The sequence below is a fragment of the Macaca thibetana genome, chromosome 5 (genome assembly GCF_024542745.1).
Source record: "Macaca thibetana thibetana isolate TM-01 chromosome 5, ASM2454274v1, whole genome shotgun sequence".
Taxonomy (NCBI): domain Eukaryota; kingdom Metazoa; phylum Chordata; class Mammalia; order Primates; family Cercopithecidae; genus Macaca; species Macaca thibetana.
This window is the reverse complement of record NC_065582.1, coordinates 178,500,708-178,520,815: the sequence shown is the minus strand read 5'-3', so window position 1 is coordinate 178,520,815 and position 20,108 is coordinate 178,500,708. Positions and strand designations below refer to the sequence as shown.

The window sequence follows — 20,108 nt, the reverse complement described above, 5'->3', positions numbered from 1 at the left end:
TGAGCCGTGCACTGTGCTGACTGCTGGGGAGAAAGGAGAACACGTCAGCGATGCCCCTGAGTCCCTGCCCTCAGCATTTAAAATCTGGCGAGGAAATCAGCTGTTAGGGAAGACAATTCCAGAACCAAGTTTTGGATTCCAGTTGTGCCAGGTGGCAGGCAGGTGGAAGGGTGCAGGGGTTTGGGGACGCCATCAGCAGATTATAAACCATGGGACATATTTCCACCTTATATTCTATTCCTGACCAGGGCTCTCCTGGTGCTTGAAAAGCTCTGTATGTTCCACTGTTCCTCTGGTGACACAGACAGGCTCAGATGTGAGCCTCCCTTCTCCTCGAGGTGGGCTGGGGCTGGCATCTGGGTAGAAGTGGGATCTCTGCCTCCAGCTCCTGGCCGTGCTGACAGCATGACAGCACATACTGCTGGAACTCCACTGGACTGTGTTTCCTTGTGGGATGCTGCAGCGAGAGGGATAGTCATAGTTCCACATCGCAGCATACTAGGAGCCCTGCTCAGGAGTTCTCGAAGGCTCAGCACCCAAATGCCTGGGTAGGATAGAAGGCTCTCCATGCTACCAAGAGATGCAGTCTGTCTCTGGCTGATTTTCTTCTGTCATGGTTCTTGGATAGTGTTTCAGTCTTTAGGGGGCTTTGAGACCCTTTTGAGTGTTTGATGCAAGCTTTGGCCTCTCTGCAGAAAGGCAGACCATTTTGTACCTATTTAGGAGGATCAAGGACCATCCTCCCCTGGTGAAGTCCAACCAAGGCCTCTTAGGATTTAACACCCTGTTCACCTTCCAGTCCTAATTATAGTACTGACCAATCTGGTAAATACTGGGTTAAATGTACCTGCATTCTCCAAGGCCTGGGGCCCTCCTGCCTCCCCTCACCACCCACCTAAGCAGGCTGTGGACAGTTTCTTGTGTGAGATTATCTAATCCTGGTGGCCTAAGAATGCAGATTACTTCTGTTTGGCCAAGAAGAGACAGTGTAGACTAGTGGTTAAGAACACAGTTTCAGAGCCAGCTAGCCTGGCTTCAAATTCTGGATCTGCCACTCAATAGTTGCATCATCTGGCAAATTAATTTAACTCTGTCTGCCTGTTTCTTTACCTATAAAGCAAGAGAACTAACAGTATATATTCTGAAGGGTTGTTATAAGGGTTCAGTGAGATTCATGTATGAAAAGTACACAGAGCAGTGCCCAGGACCCTGACGGTAATGGTGGTGTTAGCCATGGTTGCTGTGTTCCAACTTGGCTTTCATTCATGGTGGGTGCATGCAGATACCCCACCATATGCAGTGACAGGTGCCAGCCACCAGGCACTTTGCAGACAGGGAGAAGGAGACACAGCCCTGCCCTCAAAGAGCTCACACTCTAGCAGAAAAGCACAGGACCGTGATTTCAGGTGACAGGAAACGGAGTGCATGCAAGGGGTAGTGAGTGGGCACGTGAGGAGAGGGCATCTTCGTCTCCCAAGGAACTCAGGGATCCTTTCACTGAGGAGCCCTTCACCAAGGAGGTTTTTCTTAAGCCGAGGGGTGAAACAAGACTGGGGATTGGTCAGGCAGACAGAGAAAGGCACTGCAGGTGGAGGGAACGGCCTATGTGGAGGCATGGAGGTGACACAGGGGTGAGCGATCGTGGTGCACTCACATTGCACCACGTGGCACAGCTGGATGGGGAACCAGGCAAGACAGGGTCATGCCAGGCTTGTAGCGAGACACCCAGGAGGTCAGATTTTGCCCTGCAGCCCATCCGCCTTGTGCAGTGGGGTTCACCCTCTGCCCCCTCCTTGTGTAGGAGCTCCAGGAGCTGGAGAGGAAGCTGGAGGACCAGCTGGTGCAGCAGGAGGCGGCCCAGCAGCAGCAGGCCCTGGCGAGCTGGCAGCAGTGGGTGGCCGATGGGCCCGGGATTCTGAACGAACCTGGGGAGGTGGATTCTGAACGACAGGTCTCTACTGTCCTGCAGCAAGCCCTGAGCAAGAGCCAGACGTTACTGGAGCAACATCAGCAGAGGTACGCTGTGTGCCCCATGGTACCCGAAGATATTAGTCCCCAGCAGGCCTGGAGAACCTGCATCTCCAACTCAGCCCGACCGCACACACCTGGGCTCTCACCCTCTTGCCTAAGGTGTCATCCCATTGCTCCACACGAGCTGCTAGCTTTGTAGCGTACTCCTTCTTCCCTGACACCCTTCTTTTTTAAATTTAATATCATTGACGTTTTACTAAGCATAATTATTTTTAAACTTTTTATTTTGAAATATAGACTCACAAGAAGTTACAAAGATAGTAGGGAGAGTGCCATATACCCTTCCCCCAGCTTTCCTTCTCGGTAACATCTGACATAATCACGGTACGTGAATTGACATTGTCACAAGACAGCGGACTAGATTACAGGCCTTATTCCAATTTTACCGTAAACGTAGTATTTTATATTCTGCTTTTGTAAAATTATAAGACAGACAGACCCCTAGTCTTTTTGTTGTTCTTTATATTGTTTTTCAGTTCACATTAGACACTTAGCCTTGGCTGGGGCATTAAGAATCCTTGGAAAAACACAATTTTTAACAGCTTCATAATTTTCCACTGTGAATAAAAAATGGACATGGAAAGGATTGGAGGCAAAGTCTGTACACAGTGTGGTTAATTTTTGCAAACACTCGCATACACATTAATTGGAAGGAAATAGACCAAATTTCAGATTACAGATTATTTTCTTTTATCCTACCACACTCTTCTGTGTAAATGCATCAAAGTGCAGTTCTGTCCCATTGAAATAATTGTGAGGGGGCTCAATCTGTATTGATTTGATTTAACCTGGGATTTTAGGACATATAGTATTCATATGCTCCTGGAGGAGATGACTTGTGATCAAACTTTTGATTTGATTTGCATCTGCAGAAGATTTGGGGTGTATTAGCCAGTAAGAGCGTGAGGCAGATCCAGGAAGCTGACTTGAATTGGCCAAGGCATGTGTTAAGCAGACCCCCTCGTGTGGGCATCAGGAAGCCTCATGTGAAAAGGTGCCATCCTTTGATTCTGGGTCCACTTCAACCCAAGGGCACATGGTGGGTGTAGACCCCAGTCTTCTTGGTCATCACCATAAGGACTGATGCAGAGTTTTCAAAGCAGCATCACAGAGATCGGCCTGTAAAGCTATAGGAAAGTCTCCTTATAGCTCCCATGAAACTTTTCACTTTGAGGAGCCTTCCTCCTGGGGGACCCTCCTTGACACGTTATTTGCAAACTAGCCTAGGCAAGAAAAAGAAGGCAGTCTTTCTGGCCATCTCTTTCTGTGGACATATTTTTAAAATCATGTGGCTTAGATGTGTGCTTCTTTGTTATTTAAGTAACTAGATGATCTCATAGTATAACTTTGTAACATCCCATAGTATTACTTTATAACAAAACCGAACTCACGTATATTGTATTTTCACTCCAGTTTGAGAGAGGAGCAACAGAACAGTGTCGTGCTAGAAGACTTGCTGGAAAATATGGAGGCAGACACCTTTGCAACCCTGTGCAGCCAGGTGAGAACCGACTGGCCAGGTCTGAGGCCGCCCCTTGCCAGCACGTCATTTCATGTTTTTCTCAGAATTCACATTTCCTCACCTCCAGGATGGTGATGAAAAACCAGCCTTGGAACCTGCAGAGCAGATGTGTGCAGAGCCTCTAGCATGGGCCCAGCACACAGAGGACGCTCAATCAGTGCTAATGGCGGCAACCACAACTGTAATCACGTGTGCCCCGGTCATGTCTTTTCTGTGATTTGGCAGGCACCCAAATATTCTCCTTCTTCTCAATCTTTAACTAAGTTTAATATACAAAAAGTAGGTTCTACCAGGAACAAAGTGGGTAAGAGAAAACTGGGCCAGAGCCATCAATCAGTGAGACTGCACCCCACACTACACCTCTGAGTTGAGATCAGTCAACTTTCCTCATCCTTGGCCAGAGCTGCAGACTCACCTCCCTTCCTGATACAGAGCCCTGAGGCTGTGCGCTGAGCCTTATGCAGTCATGTACCTGTCTGCCTGCTACCATTCAGGTTTTATACACATCCTGCGATGCGTTTCCTGTGCTTCTGGTGTCTGTAAGTAGCAGGAAATATGACTTCAGACGGTGGTGAATGCAAGCCACATGCCTCTGGAGAGGTGCTTGCTGATGCAGTGATATCAGGGTCATGTGCTGCAATTCTTTCCACAGTTCCAGCTGCCATAACTTTCAGAGCAAGGAGGTAAGAGGTCAAAGAACTGCCACCACGTCTGTTCTTTCTCATCAAGGAAGCAAATGCCTCCAAGTCCCTGCAGCAGATTCCCCTCACAACCTGAGAGCTGACCCTGGGCCCTGTTCGCTGCAGGGGAGGTGCGAGTCACTTACTCTCCAGCCTCCGAGAAGGGAGTCAGCAGGGAGGAGGAGTTGGGGCGCTTTTACGTGTCCAGCTGGCTGCGTCCACAGGCACACCCAGCTTCCCGAATGGATTCGTTTCCTATCACTGCTGTCACAAATGACCACCAACAGCAGCTTAGCACAGCTACAAACTTACCTTAATGTTCTGTAGGTCAGAAATCCAACATGGGTTTCTCCAGGCTAAACTCAAGGTGTTGGCAGATTTGCCTGTCTTTCAGAAGCTTTAGGGGGAGAATCTGTTTCCTGCTCACTCAAGTAATTGGCAGGGTTCAGCCCATGGTGGTTGTAGGACTGAGGTCCTTATTTCTTTGCTGGCTGCCAGCCAGGGGATATTCCTGGCTTCTGGTGGCACCTACATTCCTTGGCTCATGGCCTCCTTTCTTCATCTTCAGAGCCAGCAAGCGTCCTCATCACATCTCTCTCTGACCTAACACAGCAGGGAGGGTCTCTGCTTTTAAGGACCCACGTGGTGATTATGTTGGAACCACCTGGATAATCTAAGATAACCACTTTCCCATCCTATCTCAAGGCCCCTAACCTTACTCCCACTTGCAAAGTACCCTTCGCCTTGTAACATGACATCTTCGCAGGTCCCAGGATGGGACCATGGACATTTTGGGGAGGGGTCATTATTCTGTTGACTGTACCAAACAAGGTGCCAGTGTTAGCACTGGAGTGACAGTGTCCAAACAGGGCAGGGGAGGAGCTGGTGCTTCCTGAACACTGCCATACCCTGAGTATTGTTCTAGGCACTTCTGTCTGTTATTCATTTAATCCTTACAGAAAGATGGGAAACAGGCAGGATTCCCCGGTTTTATGAATAAAGGGACTGAGGCACAGAGGGGTGGTGAGGGCAGGAGAGCTCACCACTGCTCGTGGCGGGCTTGGGATTCAGCCCAGCATGGTGCTGCACAGATTCGGCTCTTCCTGACCGGCTCTGAAGGGTCTGAAGCAGATGACCACTCCGGCCTGTGTCTCTGCGAAACTGGGCCATCTCCCACTCTCAACTTTGATTCCCCCGCCTTTTTCTTTGTTACTTTGAGACTTCACAGAAAGCCAGCGTCACCAGTGGAATTTCACCCAGGTTCATTTCTAGATTGTGGTTCCTTTTAAATTGTGAACTCTGTATGCATCTCAGTCTGTTTCTGCTACTATATAAAATTCCTAGACTGGATAATTTATAAAGAATAGAAATGCTTTATCAATTTTCTCACAATTCTGGAGGCTGGAAAGTCCGAGATCAAGGCACCTGCAGATGCAGGGTCTGGTGAGAACTGCTCTCTGCTTCCAAGATGGTCCCTTGTTGCTGCATCCTCTGGAGGACAGCAAAGCTGTGTCCTTATGTGGCAGAGGGAATGGGAAGGTAAAAAGGGCTAAGCTAGTTCCCTGGAGCCCTTTTATAAGGCACTAATCCCATTCTTGAGGACAGAGCCCTCATGACCTCATCACCTTCAGAAGGCCCCCCTTCCTAATACAGTGGCATTTGGAGTTAAGTTTCAACATGAGTTTTGGAAGAGACACAAATGTTCAAACAGTAGCATTCTGCTGAAGAATTGGCTCTATGAGGAATAAATGCTGCCAGACCGGAAGCTGTGGGCAGCAGGGAGCAGGTAGGCTCTTGTTTTTCTCTGTCCCCAACTTGGTGCTTTGTATAGTCTGCCCAATAATATCTACTCAGCTGCATTTCTTTCTTCCCAACTCCCGTGTAATAAAAAGAGTCCTCCAGAGAAACAGAACTGATAGGATGCGTCCCTGTAGAGAAAGAGATTTATTGAAGGAATTGGCTCCCATGATTGTGGAAGCTGGTGAGTCCAAATTCTGCAGGGTTGACCTGCAGGCTGGAGACTCAGGAAGGAGGTGCAATTCGAATCCCAAGGCCATCTGCTGAAAGGATTATCTTCTGCTCAGGGCTGGTCAGCCTTTTTGTTCTCTCCAGGCCTTCAGCTGATGGGCCGAGGCCAGCCACATTGTGGCAGGCAATTGACTTTCCTCAGAGTCCACCAATTTAAATGTTAATCTCATCCCAAAACGCCCCCATAGAAACAGCAAGAGGAATGCTTAACTGAGCATCTGGGCACAGTGGCCCAGCCAAATGGACACATAAAATGAACCAGCACATCCAGTCTGGAAGATGGCCACTTCACTCCCAGCTCATCGCAGATCTGCAAAAGAAATAGGTACTAAATGAACTCTGAAACAAAAGGGCCGCCACACAGGATTCAAGCACACCAGGCCCTGCATGACTCAGTACTTGAAGTTTTCTTGGGAGAAAAGGCTTGTAGATTTTATCACATACCCTAAGGCATCCCTGTGTCATAAAAAAGGCCAGCAACAATGCTCATGGAAGCCATATTTTGCCATTTTCTTTTTGTACCAGAGAAAAGAATCATCAGAGCAGCTCAGTTCCCCATTTCTCTCTTTGTCCTTCTTCCTCCTGCTGCTCCTTCATCCTGAGGAGAGGAGCAGAGAGAAAGTAGGGAGAGAGGCTGTCCACTGGCCACTCCGGGCCTCTCTGTCACCCTCGTCTGCCTAGAGAGCTGTGTCCCTGTGTTGCTTTATGGTCCGTTTCTTTAATTTTTTTTTTTATTTTAATTGGGGAACAGGTGGTTTTGGTTACATGGATAAGTCCTTTATTGGTGATTTCTGAGATTTTGGTGTACCTACCACCCGAGCAGTGTACATTGTACCAATGTGTAGTTTTTTTTTGGTTTTTTGTTTGTTTGTTTGTTTTGTTTTTTGAGATGGAGTCTCACTCTGTCACCCAGGCTGGAGTGCAGTGGCACGATCTCAGCTCACTGCAACCTCCACCTCCCTGGTTCAAGCGATTCCCCTGCCTCAGCCTCCCGAGTAGCCAGGATTACAGGCACATGCCATCACGCCCAGCTAATTTTTTTGTATTTTTAGTAGAGACAGGGTTTTACTATGTTGGCCATACTGGTCTCAAACTCCAGACCTCAGACAGTCCACCCGCCTCGGCCTCCCAAAGTGCTGGGATTACAGGTGTGAGCCACCACACCCAGCCCAGTGTGTAGTCTTTCATCCCTCACCTCCCCACTCATTCTTCCCCCTGAGTCCCCAAAGTCCATTATATCATTCTTATGCCTTTGCATCCTCATAGCTTAGCTCCTGCTCATAAGTGAGAACATACAATATGTCGTTTTCCATTCCTGAGTTACTTCACTTAGAATAATGGCCTCCAGCTCCATCCAAGTTGCTGCAAAGGCCATTATTTCATTCCATGTTATGGCTGAGTAGTATTCCATGGTGTATGTGTACCACGTTTTCTTTATCCACTTGTTGATTGATGGGCACTTAGGTTGGTTCCATTATGTTTGCAGTTGTGAATTGTGCTGCTATAAACATGTATGTCCATGTGTCTTTTTCATATAATGACTTCTTTTCCTTGGGTATATACCCAGCAGTGGGATTGCTGGATCGAATGGTACTTCTACTTTTAGTTCTTTAAGGAACCTCCATACTGTTTTCCATAGTGGTTGAACTAGTTTACATCCCTGCCAGCAGTGTAAAAGTGTTTCGTTTGTGGTCCATTTCTGTCTGTAGATAGTGGCATCCCATTCAAAGCTCATGACCCATGTGGATGCTTTTTGTGTCACCAATTTTAGTAAGACTTGACCCAGTGAATTGACTTGTCTGGAGGATTACTGATCGGGGACTACTGGAACTGGAAGGGCTGTGACAATGGGCTGACCTGTCCCTACATTGACTGGTGGGATCCCAGCTATAAAGGTTTAGACCCCTGCCTCAGGAAGAGGTGAATATGCAGGGTGTTTATGAAGTTACTGTTTATCCATCTTGTATCCAACAAATGTTGGTCACTCTGTCTGTTCCAGGAACTGGATTAAGTGCTAGGGACAGAGAAGCACGTGTCACTGACTTCATCCTAAGAGCCTAGTTCCAGAGGCACACTAGGAATGGGACAGTTACAGCAGAGTTGCTTAAAACCAATGCGAGGGACACCTGACCCAGAAGATGGGGTCGGGGAAGACTCATGTAGAGTCCAAAAGAATGGGCTGGAGAGAGACAGAGAGTAGCCTGGGAGAAATATACCCCAGGCTGAAGGAAGCTCATGGGTAAGGGCTTAGTGGCCTGGGCGAGCAGGATGGTCAGGGAAGAACGAGTAGTTCAGTGTGACAGTGCTGGGAGGCCATGGATGGGAAGCGTCAGGACGTGGAAGGAGCTTTGGTATTGGGAACAGCACCTTGTCCCGTGCCTTCACTGAAAGCACTTACCAAGGTCATAGTGACCCCATGTTTCCAAGTGACAGTGCTGGGAGGCCATGGATGGGAAGCGTCAGGACGTGGAAGGAGCTTTGGTATTGGGAACAGCACCTTGTCCCGTGCCTTCACTGAAAGCACTTACCAAGGTCATAGTGACCCCATGTTTCCAAGTGGTCGAGTCCCTGTCTTTGTTTCTCCTGACCTCCCTGTGGTCTCTGATCCCCCAGCCCACCCTTCTGAACACATTCTTTCCTTGGCTTCTGGCACCTGGACTCGTTCCGTCCCACCGCTGGCTGCCCCTGTGCAGGCCCCTTGCTGGACACTGCTCCTTCTCATGGCCTTTGTGTGTTGGACGCCTGAGAGCTCTGTCTTTGGGCCTGTTTTCCTCTCCAGCTATCCAAAGTGCTGGGATTACAGATGTGAGCCACCATGCCTGGCCAAAGCTTCTAATTTTGAAATTATTTTAGATTCACAAGAAGTTACAAAGCTAGTATAGAGAGTTTCAGGGCCCTGCTCCCCATTTTCACTCAGTTTCCCCCAATGGTTCCTGTCAGACAGGATCAGAACCAGGAAGTTGACATCGATGTAAAATGTACGTATAGTTCTCTGTCATTTTTATCCTATGTACATTCATGTAACCAGCAGCACCATCATCAAGACACAGAGCTGTCAACCACCACAAAGGCCACCCTGGGCTGTCCCTTTAAGGCCACACCCACCTCCCCTGCCCCACCCCTGGCATCCACTGCCACTCTCCAGCTTCAAGTCTCACCACGCCCCGGTGGTTCCATGCATGGAGTCACGCAGCATGAGACCTTTGGAGACCGGCTGTTTCCACTCGACATAATGCCTCTGGGATCCTTCCAGTTCTTTCTTCTGACCGCGGAGTGGTATCCTGTGGCATGGGTATAGCACAGTGTCTTTAATTGTCCACTGGTTTAGGGACACTTCTGTTGTTTCCAGAGTCCGCACTGCTCTCCTGGTGCCTAATGGCCTCACGGAATGTTGAGGAGCGGGAGGAGAAAGTACCTTCGTTTTGAATCACCCTGCTGCAGGGCTTTTGCTGTGGGGATTTGGGCACTGCCCCAGTGACTTGAGAGCAGTTGGACGGGATGGACGGAGGCTTTAGAAGGGTCCTGGGGAGCCAAGGTTGCTGACCAAATAGGTTTTTTTTTTGACAGCTCTGAAAGTTCGGGAATATGTTTTCCAGACGAAGCTACTGAAATATTCATCACTCCAGGACAGAATGTCCTCAGAATGTGATAAATTAAAAATGGTGGTTCAAGGTGAGAGGCGGCCAGGATCTGAGCTCCCTCCGTTGTTTCCTGTAGGAGCTGAGACTGGCATCGTACCTGGCGAGGATGGCCGTGGTGCCCGGGGCCACGCTTCACCGGCTCCTGAGTGTGGTGCTGCCCACGGCCTCACAGCCTCAGCTGCTGGCCCTGCTGGATTCGGGTAGCGAGAGACATCCGGACCACGCAGCTGAGGGCGATGGCGGAGCGGAGCAGGCCGATGTGGGCAGGCGGAGGTGAGTGCCGTGGAGGGGCTGCCTCCCGGGGCACGTCGCTGTCCAGAAGGGGCCCCGTGAGTCCTCGAGGTCATGGGAGGCCCATGTATTTTGCCCATACTTTCTAATTTTGTCACCAATTTATTTTTTAAATAGAATCTTAATAAGTTTACACACAGCCATAAATATTTCATATATGCCCATTAAAGAAAATGTAAAACATGCATAAACAAGGAAGAAGAGAGAGAAATATCCATGGTTTTACCACCTGGAAAAATGACTGTTAGCATCCTGTTACATTTCTTCCTCCAGAATGTGTTTCTCTGCAAGTGTGGGAGCATGTGTTTGTGTGTTGGTACGTGTGTGTGTGTTGTGTATGTAAATATGTGTATTTGTCAAGTGTGGAGTGCACACACTGTGGATACAGCCTTGCTACATTCTGCATTTCAGAATCTTATAGCAGAAGCGATTTTGCTCCTTACCTTTTAACGCTCATGCAAACATCCCCCTATATAATTCTTATCCCATCACTAGATTATATTTCCTCCTAGTGTTATTAATTTAAATTTTATTCTTTCAACGTAATTGACACTGGCACAGGTGGATATTATTTTTACTGGCTCCTCATGCTAATGGGTGCAGCATAGAGCATGTAACTGTCATTCTGTCACTGGACATTCGGTTTGGGCCCATTTTTTCCTTAATTATGGGTAACTCTGCATAGACAGTCTCCTTTAAGATGGGGCCCCACGTGTGAATTTGGTCAGTAAAGGTTCTCTATGGGGAAAGGCAGGAAGGGGTGTGGAGTAAGGCGGGTTTAGGGGGCAGCCAGCAGTGCCCCTTGAGAATGAAGTAGGTGGGGAATGAGGCTGCAAGGAAAGCCATGGCCAGGATGAAAATGTTGAGCACCAGGCTGCAGAGCTCACAGCCTCAGCAAGGATGCAGAGGAGGCCGGGAGGGCATCTGGGAGCCCGAGAGCCTGCTGAACTGTCATGATTGTGTAGATAGCATTTGTCCGGAGAAAAGGGGTAATGTTTTCCTTATCAGAGATACTTTTTATCAGAGTATCTGACTCAAAAAGCCAAGAAGCACTGCAGAGGGTGAATAGAGTCTGACTGGGGAGAGGGGGAGGGTGGGGAAAAGGGAACAACAGCCGCGGGTGTGGGCAGGAGGCTACAGGGGCGAGGAGCCTTCCTAGTGGCTTTGGGGCCCAGCATGGTCAGGAAGTGGGATGTGGACCGCAGTTAGAGGGCTGGGTTTAGTCTAGTCAGAGGGCTGGGTGTGGGCGTGGTCAGAGGGCTGGGTGTGGGCGTGGTCAGAGGGCTGGGTGTGGGCGTGGTCAGAGGGCTGGGTGTGGAAATGGTCAGAGGGCTGGCTGTGGGTTGAGGTCAGAGGGCTGGGTTTGGGCATGGTCAGGGGCCTGAGGTCAGAAGGCTGGCTAGGTGTTAGGGGCCAGAGGTCTGATTGTGGGTGTAGTCAGAGGGCTGGGTGTGGGCTGGTCAGAGGAACAAGAGGGAGCCACAGGGAGGCCACCTCTGCCAAACTGAGTGTCCAGTGACAGGATGACAGTTACATGCTCTATGCTACGCTCCTCCATGGAATATTAGGAGCCAATCGTATTAATATTATTAATAATATTAAAAATAAAACCAGGTTTTGCAGCCTGGTTTTCCCAGTGCACTGTTTGCCTGCCTGCACAGACATGTAGGTGGCAAGTATTCAAGGAGGTGACTCTGGAGTAGGAACGTGTGTGGCTGCAGGGAGGCCACTTGCGCCTGCCTGCCACCCCTGTGGACCTTGTTTTTGGTGCTTCCCCTGCAGCCAGCTTAGTTTGGGAGGCTGGTGGGGAGAGATGGACAGGCTAAGCTGGGACGAGGCCAGAGGGCTTGAGGTCAGTGTCACCATGGGCATGAGCATGGCCTTTCTTTGCCCAGCCTCATGGCCGGGCAGCCTGGATGACTCAGGAGTCCCAAGCCACTAACCCAGTCTCTGAGGGCAAGGCATACACTATTCTTGTGTCCCCAGCACCTGGCATCTGGCCATTACATCAGTTACGAGTCTTGGGTTTCAAGCAATAGGAACTGCATAGTTAAACCAAGCAAGAATGGGTTGTATTGAGGGCCATGTCAGAATCCAGGAAAGAGCCAGTGCTCAGGCCCCAGCAAGGGCAGGGCCAGGGAAGCACTCGGGGCGTCCTCTCTGGGGTGCTGCCTTCAGAGGACCGCCCTTCTCTGCTCCAGGAGTTAGACTCCTGGGAGACGGCCTGCCTGGCCCAGTGTGGGAGAGGCTCCATCTCCACCACCAGCTGGGCAGGTGTGAGCTGCCAAGGCAGGGGAATGAGTCTAGCACTTCCTTTATAGACTTGACACCTCCCACTCTCCCGGGCAACACTCTCCAATGCCCTCTGCTTCAGTCTAGGACCACACACCTTCGTGGCTTTAGGGCTCCCTGCCTAGCCCACCTTCCAGGCTTCCCCTGTGCTTTCCCAAGTTCTGTATTTGTATATGCATAAGGCACTTGTGGAGCTCCCACTGTGTCCTCTGTCTTAGGTACTAGGGCTATGCAGTGGGTAAGTGACAAAGCCTTGCCTGCGTAGAGCATTCATCCCAGTGGGGGAGGCAGCCAGTATGTAAGTCAGCGCACAGGTCCCATTCCTTTGTGAGTGCCCCAAGGGCTCCCTTTGCTCAAATGTCTCCCCCAATCCCAGTCAGCTTTCTTCTGTCTGTGATCCCCTAGACTTGGCCCCTTGAGGGCAGAGGTTGCGTCTTGATGAGGCTGGAGAAGGCGTTTGATGGATCTGCAGTGAATGAGTGAAAGAATAAATGGCGAATGCTTTGGGGATGCAGGAGTCCTAGTGGCAACCAAAGGTGACATTGAGAGATGGGTAGGATTACTCATCACTTAAAGATTCTATTCTTTTTTTTTTTTGAGACGGACTTTCCCTCTGTTGCCCAGGCTAGAGTGCAATGGCGCAATCTCGACTCACTGCAACCTCTGCCTCCCGGGTTCAAGCAATTCTCCCTGCCTCAGCCTCCTGAGTAGCTGGGATTACAGGTGCCCACTACCACACCCAGCTAATTTTTGTAGTTTTTAGTAGAGACTGAGTTTCACCATGTTGGCCAGGCTGGTCTTGAACTCCTGACCTCAGGTGATCCGCCCACCTCGGCCTCCCAAAGTGCTGGGATTACAGCCGTGTGCCACCACACCTGGCCAAAGATTCTATTCTTTTTGAAACTATAAGACTCGCTTTTTGCCTGCAGGAAACACCAGAGCTGGTGGCAAGCCTTCGACAGCAAACTGCGAGGAAATCTGATAAGCAGAGGATTAGAAAAGATGCTGTGGGCCCGCAAGAGAAAGCAGAGGTAATGATGGGCCGCTGCCCGTGTGGCGGGGGAGCGGGTGAGCTAAGCTGCTTGTGGGCCAGGCTGGGGAGGCAGGAGATGACAAGGAAAAGGAGGTTGCTGCAAACAGACAAAGATTTGTGACCCTGAAGACCACAAATCTTTATTCAGTGGGCTGAGTTTAGAAGCTGAAGATGGGCTTGTGGCTAGCAGTGAGAGAATGTTCTCAATATTTATTAACATTTAAATTACTGTATTTATTTTAGCTAATGGCTATCTTTAATGGAATATAATTAGAAGAATTCCTTATAGCTACTGTTCACAAAGCCCTTTCATGTCTTGCTGCACTGAGCCTTCCAGACAGTGGGGATGATAAAATGGAAGCTCAGGGAGGTCACAACAAGAGGCCCCAGGCCAGCAGCTGGTAAACAGTGGCCATGAGATCTGGGGCTGCCTCACTGACCCCTTTATTTCCTTAAACTTCCAGCCTTGCGCTTTTTACCTTCACCCCAATGCCTTTTTCCTTAGTTGTGGCTATCACACACTTAGAGAACAGAAGCAAGTGAGGGGCAGAGTGGTCTTAAATTGCTGCAAAGTGTTGACCAGTGTCTCCTGTGATTCCAGCTAGGGAAGATGTAGAAACAAAAAGCAACATCAGGTAGATTCATAGGCGGTTAAACAGTGATATCAGTGTGTGCGTGGTCTTAAACTGCTGCAAAGTGTTGACCAGTGTCTCCTGTGATTCCAGCTAGCGAAGATGTAGAAACAAAAAGCAACATCAGGTAGATTCACAGGGGGTTAAACAGTGATGTCAGTGTGTACTCCGGAAACAGTGGCTGTTCAAGGGACGTGTCTACCTCAGTCCTGCCCCTTCCACAATTTCTCAGAGCTCAGTTGAAGGCGCTGAGACCAAGCTTCATGGATTGTTCGTGATAAAAAGCTTGGAACCATTAGTAGCCTGGTTATCATAATATAGTCTTAGATAAGTTAGATCAGGATATTGGCCAAGAGAAGTACATGCAGTCCTAGATAAAGAAAATTAAATTCGTTTTATAGAACTCTAAAATATTCCATTAGGGACATTCCTAGGCTGCACTAATAGAAGTGGAGTGGATACAGATCAAGAGACACGATGGTCCCACTGTCCTGGCTCCCTCTGTGGGCCTTTGCTCTGCCTAGAGGCACCATGGATCCATGGCTGAGAGATGGAGCTGGGTTTGAATCCTTGTGCAGACTTACTAGCTGCAAGGGCAGTAATTAGTGGTGATGGCAATGGAGCGGAATCTACCACATGCCTTCTGGGAGGCTCAGCAAGCCTGCAGTGACATGGAGCAGGTGCATCCCCAGTGACATGGCCTTGTCCTGCCCTGCTTGGGCAGAGAGCGAGCGCTGTGGCTTTCAGGATGTACAGGGCTCTTGGTGGTGGTCACCATCATTATCAAGAGCAGCCTGGGAGTCAGGGGTTGGACTGCCCACGGCCAGGATTCCAGCAACCTTTTTATGGGACATTCTCAAAGTGTGCCACAGTCTACTATGGCAAACACATTTTGCCTGACTTCTAACTGTTGCTTTGTCACCAGGTTTCACCAGCCTGCTTTTAGGGTGAGGCCCATAGGTGTACTCATAAATGTTTAACAATTGGCTGGTGGGGAGGCGGGCAGTGGTTTCTGATTGGTAGCATTTGCCAGTGTCCATGGTATAGGTATTCCCACCATGGCTGATCTGATGTCACACTAACAACATGACGACAGTTTGCAAAACCCCTGAAAATGGTCCAGGTGTGGTGGCTCACGCCTGTAGTCCCAGCACTTTAAGAGGCCGAGGTGGACGGATCATGAAGTCAAGAAATCAAGACCATCCTGGCCAACATGGTGAAACCTCGTCTCTATTAAAAAAAAATACAAAAATTAGCTGGGCGTGGTGGCACGCGTGGGTAGTCCCAGTTACTCAGGAGGCTGAGGCAGGAGAATCTCTGGAACCCAGGAGGCGGAGGTTGCAATGAACCAAGGTCGCACCATTGCACTGCAGCTGGGCAGCAAGAGCGAAACTCCATCTCAAACAAAACAAACCAAAAAACTCCTGAAAATGGAATGGTCATGAGCCAGGAAGAGCTGACTACAGTGCACCGCTGTTACAGGCTTCAGCTAATTCTACAGCAATCTGGTGACCAAGCGGGAAAATAACCTTTCTTTAAAATGGCACTGGGTTGGGGAATTCAGGACCCAGAGAGAGATTCTCTCGGAGAACTCAGAACACTCCAGCGGGTACATTGCCAAAAATGTTGAATTTGATCTTTTGTTCTTTCTTTAGCATATTAAAGAAGTCATGTCTCCCTCTCAGAGAGAGGATGATATTCTCTGGAAAAGGAAGTTGGCCACACCTGTCACTGGAGCCCATTGGCGAACTGGCCCCTGTACCCATTGTCGGGGCAGAAACCATTGATGTATTAAACACAGGAGAGAAGCTCTTTATATTCAGAAATCCAAAGGAGCCAGAGATTTCGCTGCATGTTCCTCCCAGGAAAAAGAAGAACTTTCTGAATGCCAAAAAGGCCACGAGGGCCTTGGGCATGGACTAGCCCCAGGGAAAGCCCCGTGGGAGCATCTGAAGACAGAAGGGATTATTTTCTCCTGCCCACCAGTGTTGTCTGTTTATAATGTACAACTCATAAGTATAAATTGCACATGCAGAAGGCACAGAGCCCCCAACGCATGCAGACTTTCACGGACTCGGTTTAATCTTGTCTCATGAATTTCCAGATGGCCCACTCTCCTCCGTATCACAAGGACATAAACACTCCGTCCTTTCAGCCTCACCTCCCAGGGCCCTGGAGGAGACCCCCACCCTGTGATCCACACCCCATCCTCCGCTGCATAAGGTATGGACTGTGCGGTGACAGCCAGATTCTCTGCTGTTATGTTTTGTATTTGTTATATATTCTATTTTTATAAAGGGAACTTAAAAAAATAAATGTGTTTTGCACAAAGCTCTTTATAACAAAAGCCATGTTTGCTTTATGTAGCAAGCATTTATTTGTAATTGTGTCTTGCGTTTTGTTCCCTGTGTGGTGTTCAATAGAGAGATTCACCCTCCATCACTCCAGTTGCCAAAACATGTGCCAGCTCCTGGGGTCTACCGTCACCAATTCAAATCAGGGTTATTTTCCCATTTTACAAATGAGGAAATTCAATGGCATAGAAAACTGACGTGGTTTTTACAAGATCATAAAGCTCATAAATAGCAAAATCAAGATTCACACTTTATGGCCCCCAAACCTTATCCTTTCTCCTGGCCTTGATCCATGGACACATAACAGCCCTCACACAGTTACCTATAAACAGACTCCATACAAGTGCTTGTGTTTTATCAAGTGCTTGTGTAAGTGCTAACCCTTCTCATCCACACAGCAGTGCGTGAGGCCGGTGATGGGTCACTAGGGCTGGGCCACATCACGGTATCAGCCAGGCAAATAGTACAATTACAATGGGTATTTTCTGACAGTAGGGGATGATTAGGATGAGAGTCCTCTCACCAGCAAGGGAAAAGAGGGATGATTGATAAAAAAAAATCACACATCTTTCACATGAGAGTTGCTGCTAGACCTTTCCAACAACTTTACTTTTTAATGGTCACTAATATCCCCAGCAAGGTGAGTATCCCTATTCCCATTTTACTGCCAAGGAAGCTGAGACTCAGAGTTTAGAGAATTTGCCTATAATCAAACCACCTATACGGGAGGAATCCTGAGTCTTCTAACTAAAATGCTATCTGCCTTGGATGTCCCGTTTCCATTGGCAACCAGAAGACCAAGTCTTATTTGCAGTTTCCCATCAGCATGCATGCAGCACCGTGACAAGGACCTTTGCTGGGGTTGCATTTCTCCCAGGGGACAGCAACCGTGCACCGTCTTCAGTTGCCACTTGACTACATGGCTACACTGGCAGGAAGGTGCAGGTAAACGGTTTGAATGCAGGAGAGAAGAGATGATGGTGCCGGTTTTCCCATCCATCAGAAGGTGCAGTGGGCCTCGAGTGAGGACAGAGAAAGAGGAGTGATTTTTACACACAGGGCAGCAGAGTGGAGAATGCATGGTCTTGGGAATAAGCAGACTGGAGTTCTCATCCTGCACCACTGCTTGATGGCCACGTGTTCTTGGCAAGCAGATACAATTGGATCTGTAAAGTCCACCACATCTATGTCCTTCTCCAGCTTTTTAAGGTAATTGTCTGCATTTCTGATAATTTCCTGTTTCTACAAGGGCTCTGCTAGAATTATGCATAGTTGAAAGTAGGTTGCATGCAAAGATTTCAAAAAAATGGCTCAAAATTATAGGCTGAAGCCTGATTGAAGAGGCTGTTAGCAACAACAGGAGGTGCCCAAGCTGCTCAAAATCTAGCAGTGGAACCTAATTACAACTCCTTATGTTAATAGAGAAAGACTAACTACTGATTTACCTTGTGTAAACTCACTGCACAAAAAATGCCAGCATGTGTTGGGGAAAGCCTGTGTTTCTGGAGTCAGATTGACCAGGTTTAAATGTGGCTCTACAACTTTTTAGCAGTCATTTTACTGCTCTGAACTTCAGTCTCTGTATCTGTAAAACAAAGGTCCTGATGCCTTATTTTACAGGAGGGATGTTGTAAAGAGTGAAGATACTAGATATTATGTCTATAATGTCTGATGAAATGTTGGTGTGCAATAAGGTAGCTTATTTATTTTATTATATTTTAACATCTTTACAAAAATCTATCTGATATGTTTTGGCTCTGTGTCCCCACCCAAATCTCACCTTGAATTGTGATCCCCATAATCCCCGCATGCCAAGGGCAGGACCAGGTGGAGGTAATTGGATCATGGGAGTGGTTTCCCCCATACTGTTCTCATGAGCGAGTCTCATGAGATCTGATGTTTTATAAGTATCTGGCATTTCCCCTGCTGGCACTCCTTCTCCTTCCTGCTGCCCTGTGAAGAAGGTGCTGTTCTTCTCCTTCGCCTTCTGCCATGATTGTAAGTTCCGTGAGGCATTCCCAGTCATGTGGAACTGTGAGTCAATTTAACCTCTTTTCTTTATAAATTACCTAGGCTCATGTATTTCCTTACAGCAACGTGATAATGAAGTGTTTCTTTCATTCCTTTTGCCATTCTAGGTGAAGGCTATTTTCTTGAAGGGCTGTATCTTCACACAGAAGCCTACTCATGAGAGAGAAGCTCCAAGGAACTTGGATTTAGAGGACTTGAGCTCAGGTTTGGGCTTTGTTACTTAAAAGTGGGGCAAAGTTGAGAAATTTACTAAGCCTCTCTGGGGGCTCAGCTCCCTGTGTATTCTGTCTTCAAGGAGTTTGATCTAGTTGCATTGACTAACACAAAAATAAATAATTGGTAAATACAAGTTGTAAGACACACATACAAAAATCCTGCCGTGGGAATTTGGGAGTGAGGTCAAACCTGGCAGGGGTCAACTGGGGACAGCTTTGTGCTTACGACTCCTCCACATTTCCACACTGCACTCTTTGGAAGGAAGTCACTATGAGCAGCACACATTTAAGGAATGGGGACGTAAGTCTACCTCCTTGAGGGTAAAGTGTCTACATAGATAATTTGGAATTTTGCATGGGAGATGATCTCCTCTCCATTTATTTTTTCAATTATTTATTTCTATTGGTGTGGACTCATGGATATTTATTTTATACTTTGAGTTATAATCCAATAATAATTTGTTGCTCTAATTGTTCCAGCTTTCAACATTGGGAGCTCTTTCTGTTGTCTCCCATATCACTTTAACATAACCCCATCAGTGCAGATTTTTAAGTTTTTCTGAGTACTTCCTTATTTTCTGGCACTAGAAGATGTTCTAAAAGGTGAGCATTATAAAAGATAAGCACTAAAAAAGATTCTCATCTTTTATGTTTCCAGTCCTAGAATCAGACATTCTCCAAGGAGTCTGATTCCTTTTGTTGGAGAATGGTATTAGAAACTAAACTCTGAGCCCTAGATGTGCTTATTGCTACTGGAGTGTTGTTACTTCTAGGCCCTCTAAGCTGACAGAGCAAGAAAGTATATGTGTGCTTACTAACCTGTTTATATACACATGTCCAGTAATACTTTCATACGTAATAATCTGTGTCTATATTATGCTGAATATGAATTTATTGATGTCTCCAACACAAATCTATTGCCACATGGATCATTCTGGCCTTCTCCCCTTTTCTTATTATTATTTTTTTGAGACATGGTCTTATTCTGTCACCCAGACTGGAGTGCAGTGGTACAATCACAGTTTACTGCAGCCTTGACTTTCTGAGTTTAAGTGATCCTCATACCTCAACCTCCCAAGTAACTGGGACTACAGGTGCATGCCACTGCACCTAGCTAGTTTTGTTTGTTTGTTTGTTTGTTTCTGTAGGGATGGGTTCCCACTATGTTGTCCAGGCTGGTCTCAAACTCCAAGACTCAAATGATCCTCCCGCCTTGGCCTGCAAAGTGCTTGGATTACAGGTATAAGCCACCACACCTGGCCCTTCTCCTCTCCATTCCAACAGTGAAAAACGTGGCTCCCATCATTTCCCAGCCATTTACTTAAGTGGTCAGGTCCACTACATGTGTGGAGCATCAT

General features: G+C 47.9%; 1 protein-coding gene across 6 annotated transcripts in view; it reads left to right on the top strand.

Annotated features, from left to right (window-relative positions):
* Positions 1-20,108, top strand: part of EVC2 (EvC ciliary complex subunit 2) — a 184,737-nt gene that overhangs the window by 130,997 nt on the left and 33,632 nt on the right. For 3 of the 6 annotated variants that reach the window (XM_050792076.1, XM_050792075.1, XM_050792077.1), the window contains 5 exons: positions 1,802-2,016; positions 3,445-3,532; positions 9,979-10,175; positions 13,415-13,516; positions 15,806-16,481. In XM_050792076.1, the coding sequence (XP_050648033.1) occupies positions 1,802-2,016; positions 3,445-3,532; positions 9,979-10,175; positions 13,415-13,516; positions 15,806-16,073 (870 nt within the window). In that variant the 3' untranslated portion in view covers positions 16,074-16,481. Of the gene's footprint in view, positions 1-1,801; positions 2,017-3,444; positions 3,533-9,978; positions 10,176-13,414; positions 13,517-15,805; positions 16,482-17,381; positions 17,714-18,124; positions 18,740-19,898; positions 19,991-20,108 lie in introns of those variants that run through there. The other 3 variants (XR_007725944.1, XR_007725942.1, XR_007725943.1) reach the window with 3 other exon arrangements.